This window comes from Sinocyclocheilus anshuiensis, unplaced genomic scaffold, assembly GCF_001515605.1.
Source record: "Sinocyclocheilus anshuiensis isolate Anshui unplaced genomic scaffold, SAMN03320099.WGS_v1.1 scaffold605, whole genome shotgun sequence".
NCBI lineage: Eukaryota > Metazoa > Chordata > Actinopteri > Cypriniformes > Cyprinidae > Sinocyclocheilus > Sinocyclocheilus anshuiensis.
This window is the reverse complement of record NW_015539865.1, coordinates 420,700-430,452: the sequence shown is the minus strand read 5'-3', so window position 1 is coordinate 430,452 and position 9,753 is coordinate 420,700. Positions and strand designations below refer to the sequence as shown.

Below are 9,753 nucleotides of genomic sequence, written 5' to 3'. Positions count from 1 at the left end.
TACAGTAAAAACAGTAATATTGTGAAATATTATTACAATTTAAAATAACTGTTTTCTATTTGAATATATCTATAAAATGTCATTTATTTCTGTGATGGCAAAGCTGAATTTTAGAGTAAATCATTGCTCCAGTCTTCGGTGTCACATGATCCTTTAGAAATCATTGTAATATGCTGATTTTGTGCAAAAATATCTTATTATTATCAATGTTTAAACCAGTTGTGCTACTTAGTACTTTTGTGAAAACTGCGATACATTTAAGATACTTTCAATAGAAAGTTCAAAAGAACGGCATTTATTAGCATTATAAATGTCTTTACTGTCACTTCAGATCAATTCAATGTATCTATGCTGAAAAAAATATTTAAAAAAAAATGAAAAATTCTTGCCGACTCTAAACTTTGAAATGGTAGTGCGTGTTACACAGAAAAGTATCTCATGTAGCAAATCGTTTGGCTGACTTCTTCCAGTCACTGAAATTTTAAAGTGCCAGATTATTCATTTTAATACATAATAGATGAAAAACCTGACACTGATGGATCCAGTGAGTGGTGTGGAGAAATCCTTTCCTGATGTATGAATATCAGATTTGGACGTCGGCATAAAGAATGACTCTGAATGCCCTCGGCTGGCAGGCATTGCTGTACCACGCAGACCCAGCATTCATGTGCCCACATGCCTTCATACTGACACTGGGGCAGTTTGTTGCCATGAGCTTCCACTTTGTTCTAGTCTTGTGTTTTAAATGCAATCTTATATATCCCACTAGCAAAAATGAGTAAGATTCCACTGGTCATATTATCGCAACCTGTCTGTCCCCATGTACAAAAAAATAGGTAATCTAACCATCAATTCTGTCTGTATTCAAATGTGTGTGTGACCTGTTAGCTATGTCAGACATTCTGTCACACACATACACACACATTACCTCTCGCCCCTGCCTCTCTCTCTCACATACACTCTCCTATGAGAAGATTAAAGTAAGTCTACAGCCCCCTCAGGGCCGAGGTTATTCCATAAATAGGACAGGCTCTAGCAGATAAAGCAACATAGATTCACGGTGGCTTATTGACTAAAGCAAACTAACTCCGTGTATACATTGCTGCCATCTGTGGTTAAGTCAGGGTACTACAGCATATTACTGCAGTTAAAGGGATAGTTCACCCAAAAATGAAAATGTTTATCTGCTTACCCCCAGCGCATCCAAGATGTAGGTGACTTTGTTTCTTCAGTAGAACACAAACAAAGATTTTTAACTCAAACCGTTGCGTGAATCAGAGGTAAAAAACTATATAAATACTGTTCAGTTTCTTGCACAGACCGATCGTTTCGTGTCTTTACACATCAGTGTATCGTCACGAGCCGCAGGGTTTAATTTGGTTTTGTTTGTGTATGTTTTTTTGACTCTCAAAGCCGTGATTCCCATTCACTTCCATTATAAGACTGATAGACTGCAACGGTTTGAGTTAAAAATCATCATATGTGTTCTACTGAAGAAACAAAGTCACCTACATCTTGGATGCCCTGGGGGTAAGCAGATAAACATCAAATTTTCATTTTTGGGTGAACTATACCTTTAAGTAGATTCAATGTGGCAATTGTGTATATGCTTTTGTTCAAACGTTTGGTCCAAACTCAGTATAAGATTTTTTTTTCATTCTTTTTATATTCTTTTGAAAAAAAGTCACCAAGACCGCATTATTTGATCAAAAATACTGCAAAAACTGTAATATTGTGAAATTTTATTACAATTGAAAATAACTATCCATTTTAATGTTAAAATGTAATTTATTCCTGTGATGCAAATCTGAATTTTGAGCAGAAATGGCAGTCTTCAGTGTTACATGATCCTTCAGAAATCATTTTAATATGTTGATTTGGTGCTCAAGACGCATTTCTTATTGTATTAATGTTATACATTTTTTCAGGATTCTTTTATGAATAAAAAGGTGTAAAAGAACAGCATTTATTAGAAATATAAATCTTTTGTCTTAAAAAAAGTCTTTACTTTTTATCTACTTAATGCATTGTTGCTGAAAAAACATTAATTTCTTTAAAAAATCTTGAAAAAATTCTTTCTGACCCCCAAATTTTGAACTGTAGTGACTATATATATATTTTAAATATAATATAGCCAATTGTGTGTGTGTAGCATTACTCAGGTTTTTTTTCTGTCTTTAATGTGTCTCTTTTCATCTTAAGGGAGTTCTAGACCGATTTTCTCAGATCCAGCCCAAGTTGATATTCTCAGTAGCAGCTGTTGTGTATAACAGCAAGCAGCACGACCATATGGAGAAACTCCAAAACGTTGTTAAAGGTTTAAAGCACACATTTCAGCCCACAATTTTCCCATCATTTTGTCTTGTTGATATGCATACATTTCATGGATCCTAATATATATTTCCCCCCATCATCTCTCAGGTCTACCTGACCTGAAGAAGGTTGTGGTCATTCCATACGTTCGCTCTCGACAAGACACTGACCTCTCCAAGATTCCCAACAGGTCTGTGCATGATGTGTGTTTACAATCATATTTCAATATATCACATTTCGTTTTATTATATATTGCACTGGTTCTTCCATTTGTATGTAGAAGTTCAATTTACTTGACAAAGTAGCTATATTCATTTGTAACACTCCAACTTGGGTCATGCAATAATTAGGAGTTTTGTGTGTAGTGTACTTGTCTTAATACATACAGTGGGTACGGAAAGTATTCAGACCCTTCGAATTAATATCGCAGTTTTATGAATTAACTCACGGAGGAACTAATCGTTGAGCAATTGATCATTTTCAAAACATTAATTTGTCTATTAGAAATCGGCGACGACAGACAGTTGTTGACTTTTTAAGGCTTTGTAGTGTATGAGCGACATAAGGGGTTTATTAGGTCTATACTGGGTTGATAATGAAAATTAAATATTAAATTCATTTTTTAATTAGATTTGTGATACAGTTCATACTTCCCCGAATGAAGAATATATATATATATATATATATATATATATATGAAGAATAAATGACCAACCTTTCCTATATACGTACATACACTATCATTCAAAGGTTTGGGGTCAATACAATTTTTATTTTATGTTTTAAAAGAAATTAATACTTTTATTTAACATGGATGCCTTAAATTGCTCAAAAGTGACCGTAAGGACATTTATAATGTTACAATAAGTTTCTAATTTAAACAAATTGTTCTTTTGAACTTTGTACTCATTAGAAAACTCATTAGTGTAACAAGAACTGCTACTTAATCAGCAAATCAACATATTAGAATGATTTCTGACTGGAGTAATGGCTTCTATAAGTTCACTTTGCCTTCACAGGAAAACATTTTTAAATATATTAATAGTAAACCGTTATTTTAAATAGTGATAATATTTCACTTTTTCACTTTTACGGTTTTGTATTATTATTTGATCAAATAAATACAGCCTTGGTGAACATAAGAGATTTAAAAAAAAATGTGATTTGATCATATTTTATGAAATTTCTTTACTGTTATGCAACCCGTGATTGTGATAATTGCATTACAGCTGTAAACTACTACTTAGAACACACATTGATTTGTAATCTTCCTTAAACAGATAGTTCATACAAAAATGAAAATTGTCATCATTCGAATTTCTTTCCCTTGCTGAACACAATAGAAGGTATTTTGAAAGAATTTGGTACTTCCATAGATTTTTCAAGTCAGTTGCTATCAGCAACTGTTTGATTACCAACATTCTTCAAAATATCTTCTTTTTGGGAGAACTGTCCCTTTAAGATGGCTGAATGGGGCACTATTTGTTGATTGGAATGTACCTCATATGAATAAATGTTTGTTATCCTTGTTAAACTGACAGAATAGATCAGTTCCAAGCTTGTCTATGAAGTTATTGTTGGGTGTTTTTCCCTCTCTCAGTGACACCTGCTGCTGTATGTTCAAATGAGATCTGAAGTGTTGTCTGGTTAGGATGCAGTCAGTCCTGACTCTCTGTCTCCTGTACTTGTTCTGTCAGCGTGTTCCTGGATGACTTCTTGGCCACGGGTAAAGAAGGGGATCAGGACCCTCAGCTGGAGTTTGAGCAGCTGCCCTTCTCTCATCCTCTCTTCATCATGTACTCTTCTGGCACCACAGGAGCTCCCAAGTGCATGGTGCATTCTGCTGGGGTGAGTGTGTGTGCGCACACACTGAAGACATTGCGCAGAGTCTAATTTAAAATATTGTACTCTGTGCAATTACTTGATATATGCATTTTGGAGCACCTTGTTTCAAACATGATGTATAAAGAAAGAAAATACAGATGCAAGCATTTGTTTTGCAGGTGCACTACAAATATCAACAGCTAAATTATCAGTTTATAATGTAGGAACATATTGATGCATTTTATTTGCTTAAAATTGTCTATGTACCCATAGACAGAGTTTGCGGCAGTGTTTTTATTGTTTACTAAAACTACAAAATATTGTTTTTGTGAATTGAAATAAAGCTGAAATAAAACAAAATGTAAATATTAGATGAAAAATTTAAATTATAAATGTTTCTTTGGAAATCAACTTCAACTTATTTTAAGGCAAGTTTATTTATATAGCATATTTCATACACAATGGTGATTCAAAGTGCTATACATAAAAAGGTTTTTAAAAATAATCATGACCGAAATGACAGACATTAAAAATGATCAAAACAGATGATTAAGAAATAAAATGAACAATAAAAAAATAGATTCTAAAAAAATTAGTTAAAATATAATGAATAAGAATAAGAATAAATAGATGGTGCAGTGCATTTCATTTGAGTTAAAGTACTAAAATTTGCTAAAACGAAAACTGAAATAAAAATAAATTAAAACTAAATATAAAAAACTAATAAAAATGACAACAGCATATCACAGAATTACATGAATTAACTAAAAGTAAGATGAAACCTGAAAATATAAAAATAAAATGTAATTCAAAATATTAATATTTTGTAAATATAAATTTACATTTACATTTAGTCATTTAGCAGATGCTTTTATCCAAAGCGACTTACAAATGAGGACAATGGAAGCAATCAAAATCAACAAAAGAGCAATGATATACAAGTGCTATAACAAGTCTCGGTTAGCTTAACAGCTCGCGCAGTACACGTAGCAAGTTTTTTTTATTATATAATAAATAAAAAGAAAACAGATAGAATAGAAAAAGAATAGAGCAAGCTAGTGTTAGAGGCCTTTTTTGCTTTTGTTAATTGTATAATAAAAAAAAAAAACAACAAATAGAATACAAAAAGATTAGATTTTTTTTTTAAACAAGCAGTAAATGAATAGAGTGCAAGTCTAAAAGGGACAAGTTTTTTTTTTTTTTTTAAAGAATAGAATTAGAATAGAGAGTGCTAGAGTTAGAGGGTCAAATAAAGATGGAAGAGATGTGTTTCTGGATTAATTGTAAAGGTTTGATAGAACGGGTAAATAATACTAAAATAACACTGATTTGGGGGTGGCACCAAATTTTAGATTAATTTTTTATATCGTTGTGGCTAGAATGTTGTAGTTACAGCTGAACTAATATTTCAGTCTACTAAGTTTACCCTTCCACTTGGTCTGTGTCTTGAACTGCTGTGTGATGTTTGTATGCCAAAAGTGTGTAAAAGCACCTCTTTCCTGTAGATCATCATATACAATATCTCTTGAATAACCAACATTGACCACTAGATGGCAGTAAGAGTCAGTTTTAAAACCTGTTAGGCACTATAAGCTGGTTGCAATTGGGATGAGCAATTATGTGCACCATTCTAATCCCTTCTGAATTAATAATCGCAACATTAGGGACACAGCAGCTCACATGGGTCTAAATCAGCCTTTCTTTCTCCACACCCACAATTTCAATTCAAAAATCAGCACTGCATAGAAAATTAATCGAAAAAATCAGGGAAGGCAAAAACACTAGTTGATTTATTTTTTAAATTTTTTATTTTTGTGTGCTTTACAATCACACTTTTTGTGTATAACACTGTGTTTTCATTTTTCACAGCTTTTCCCTTCAGCCTTTGCGGCATTTGTGTCTGACGCCTCTCTTGCGTGCTGGATAATTAGAGCGCTGTGTGTATGAAAACACACAATCGCACATGTACACATGCAGATGCATTTCTCTCTTCTCGCTCTATGGATGATCAATGTTCAGTGTGCTCTTATGAAAACAGTACTCGCATCGGGTTATGGCAGTTAGTGAATGAATGAACGCCGCTTGCAATTAATGCTTTCGCAGACGTGTTAGACACTTGTTGCAGGGCATGGTGTTAGAAGAAAAGGACTGTGAGGGTTTTTTAATCCATGCAGTGTCGCTGATCCTTTAGCTCGCTAATTAGGTCGTTCCCTGCCTGCCAGAATACTTCTGAACGTACAACACCAGCACAGGAGAAAGAACTTGAGAAGAACATGAGATCCAGAAAAATAAACACAATCATCCTCGACTAATGCTTTGTGCTATGTCGCCTCTGATATTACAGACTTCTGATTTTACTTTTCTTAGCCATTTTTCCACTCAAGGTGATTTGTAATGGAAGTATGAAGTCAGTTCTGTCATGTCAACTCTCGGAGAGATTGGCATGGTAATGTACATGACAATGTTAATGTATTTGGTCTTGGCGGAATAGATCTGCTACGCTGCTGCTGCTGCTGCGGCAGAGCAAGTACCGAGACTTGCTACTGCCAATACATCCACAACATGCTGCTGTGAGCTTGTAAGAAATATTGCTGCTGCAAATATTACATGCATGAAATAACCCCCATATAGCATACATGAATCACCTCGTAGCAGATCTATACAGGTGGAGCTGGGGAAGGCGGAGGGTTTCTGAAGCAAGCTGCAACTGCTACGGCAAGCACTAGTCATATATTTGAATGTTGAGCAGTGAGCTCATTGGCTACCGATACAGGAGAGAACCAATCAGCTGTGCCATGTGATAATGATGTCATTAGGTCAGATTGAGATAGACCTATCGGGCTGCGCCATCTAGAGTTTCATGCCAGAACTCTGTATTTGTCCTGAAGTTCACACAGATGTCCTAGCAAAGTAACCTCTGGTGTGGTTCATCACATTAACAACAGTCTGACCCTTTTGTTCTCTGTTCCCCAGGGCACTCTCATCCAGCATCTTAAAGAACACATTCTCCATGGCAACATGACCTACAATGATATCATCATATATTACACTACGGTATGTATCTGGCATCTTAGATGGTGGAAAAAAGCCTCTTTCTCCAATCACATGCATTCAAAAGTGACTGAATCTCTGTAAGCAGCATAGAGTATGCAATGCCGTTCAAAAGTATGCTTTTTGAAGTCTCTTGTGCTCGCAAAGGCTGCATTTATTTGATTAAAAATACAGTAAACAGTAATATTGTGAAAAATGTATACGTTTTAAAATAACATTTTCTATTTGATAGATTGTAAAATTAATTTTAAATAAGTTATGTGATGGCAAGACTGAGTTTTTATCAGCCATTACTCCAGTCTGCAGTGTCACATGATCCTTCGGAATCATTTTAATATGCTGATTAGCTGCTCTAGAAACATTTCTTGTTATTGTCAATGTTTATAACTGTTGTGCTGCATAATATTTTTGTCGAAACGGTTATACATTTTTTCAGGATTCCTTGATAAACATCATTTATTTGACATTTTTTTAAGTCTTTACGGTCACTTTTGATCAATTAAATGTATCCTTGCTGATTAAAAGTATTAGTTTCTTCCAAACATTTGAACATTACTGCATGTAGATTGCACACTTCTACAGGCGTTATAGAACTCCTTATGTTAGTTTATGATATGATTGATTAATATTATTTTGCACCACCCCCATAGTCTTTGATATTACATACTAAAAACAAAGTAATTTCAGAGGCAGATAACATTATTACATTTTGATGAAAGATTATGAACAAGCTCTCTTCTTTAGGATGACGTACACTGATGAATCGTTCACAATAACACTTGGGACATTTATTAATAAATCAGGTTAACATCATTTTCCATTATGTCTTTGTTAGGACAATGTATTTTCTTTCCTCTATGTCTATTAATAATGTTAGCAAAATTAAGGTACACATAATTTGCAATATCTGGTTAGTCCTGTGTGATATTCAAAATTATATTTGGGTTGAAATGGTCCATTTTGAGCACTGTTTGTTAAACATTGCTGAGTAGTTGGTGGGTTTGCCCAATCTGGTCAAACTTGGGACAAAAGCGTAGTCTCTGACCCGATCTAAAAGTAGATATCTCTTTATGTGCAGACGGGCTGGATGATGTGGAACTGGCTGGTGTCCTCTCTAGCCGTTGGGGCTTCTGTGGTCCTGTACGATGGCTCCCCTCTTGTTCCCAGTGCTAATGTGCTCTGGGACCTTGTAGACTGTCTGGGGTAAGTAAGTCTGTGTGTGAGAAAGACATTCTATAATGAAGGTGTCACAGTCAGGAGCTTCAGTCGCTCTTTTTTTTTTTTTTTCCTCATGCCCGTGCTGTAATTGGCTGAGGTGTGGCAGTGCTTATCACCAGCATCTGCTGTGCCCTTTGTGTAAATGACACCACATCACCACGGCAACCTGATTTAAAGAGATGGGTCTAATTGGCCACCTCATGTGGCATCGAGTTCCTTTCAGAGTTTACCTGTTATTGATCAGAAATGATCGAAGTGCATCAGACACCGGAGTTCCTTTGGGTCACACTTGATATGTGTGTGTGTGTGTGTGTGTGTGTGTGTGTGTGTGTGTGTGAGAAAGACACTCTATAATGAAGGTGTCACAGTCAGGAGCTTCAGTCACTTTTTTTCCCCCTCATGCCCCTGCTGTAATTGGTTGAGGTGTGGCAGTGCTTATCACCAGCATCTGCTGTGCCCTTTGTGTAAATGACACCACATCACCACGGCAACCTGATTTAAAGAGATGGGTCTAATTGGCCACCTCATGTGGCATCGAGTTCCTTTCAGAGTTTACCTGTTATTGATCAGAAATGATCGAAGTGCATCAGACACCGGAGTTCCTTTGGGTCACACTTGATATGTGTGTGTGTATGTGTGTGCTCATTTTCAGCTCCCTTGGCTACTGGTGAAAGCCTCTATTCTTAACTCTCATTGTCTCTCCTCTTCCCAAGAGAAAGAAAATAGAGACATTTTTGCAGCAGCCTTTGGGAAAGCCAAAAAACACACATTTGTATTACTCACCAGACCCATTTGTGCTTGAATCACTTCAGAGACATTTTAATTTTTGAATGTTTAATTAGGGTTGACTGTCAATTCAAAATAATATATAATGAATTACTTGAAAATTAATATAATTAATTACACTACCATTCAAGTTTGGGGTCAGTAAGATTATTTTAAGAAATTAATACTTTTAATCCACAAGGATGCATTAGTGGCACTAAAGACATTCTATTTTGAATAGATGCTGTTTTCACAAAAATATTAAGCAGCAGAACTATTTTCAACTTTAATAATCAGAAATGTTTTTTGAGCAGAAAATCAGCATATTGGAATGATTTCTGAAGGATCATGTGACACTGAAGACGCAGAAAATTCAGCTTTAGCATTACAGGAATAGTTTACATTTTAAATGTATTAAAATTCAATTCAATTCAAGTTTATTTGTATAGCTCTTTTCACAATACAAATCGTTGCAAAGCAACTTTACAGCAAATTAAGTTTCTACAATATTTAGTGGTAGCTTATCAGTGGTGACTGTCAGTTAATGTACATATGGCAGAAATGTACGGAAAAATCAATTAA

At 35.0% G+C, this 9,753-nt stretch overlaps 1 protein-coding gene across 1 annotated transcript in view; it reads left to right on the top strand.

Moving 5' to 3' along the window:
* Positions 1 to 9,753, top strand: part of LOC107684991 (acetoacetyl-CoA synthetase-like) — a 57,170-nt gene that overhangs the window by 9,452 nt on the left and 37,965 nt on the right. The window contains exons 5-9 of the mRNA XM_016481398.1: positions 2,203 to 2,317; positions 2,422 to 2,503; positions 4,011 to 4,161; positions 7,111 to 7,191; positions 8,267 to 8,391. Of these exons, the coding sequence (XP_016336884.1) occupies positions 2,203 to 2,317; positions 2,422 to 2,503; positions 4,011 to 4,161; positions 7,111 to 7,191; positions 8,267 to 8,391 (554 nt within the window). The remainder of the gene's footprint in view (positions 1 to 2,202; positions 2,318 to 2,421; positions 2,504 to 4,010; positions 4,162 to 7,110; positions 7,192 to 8,266; positions 8,392 to 9,753) is intronic.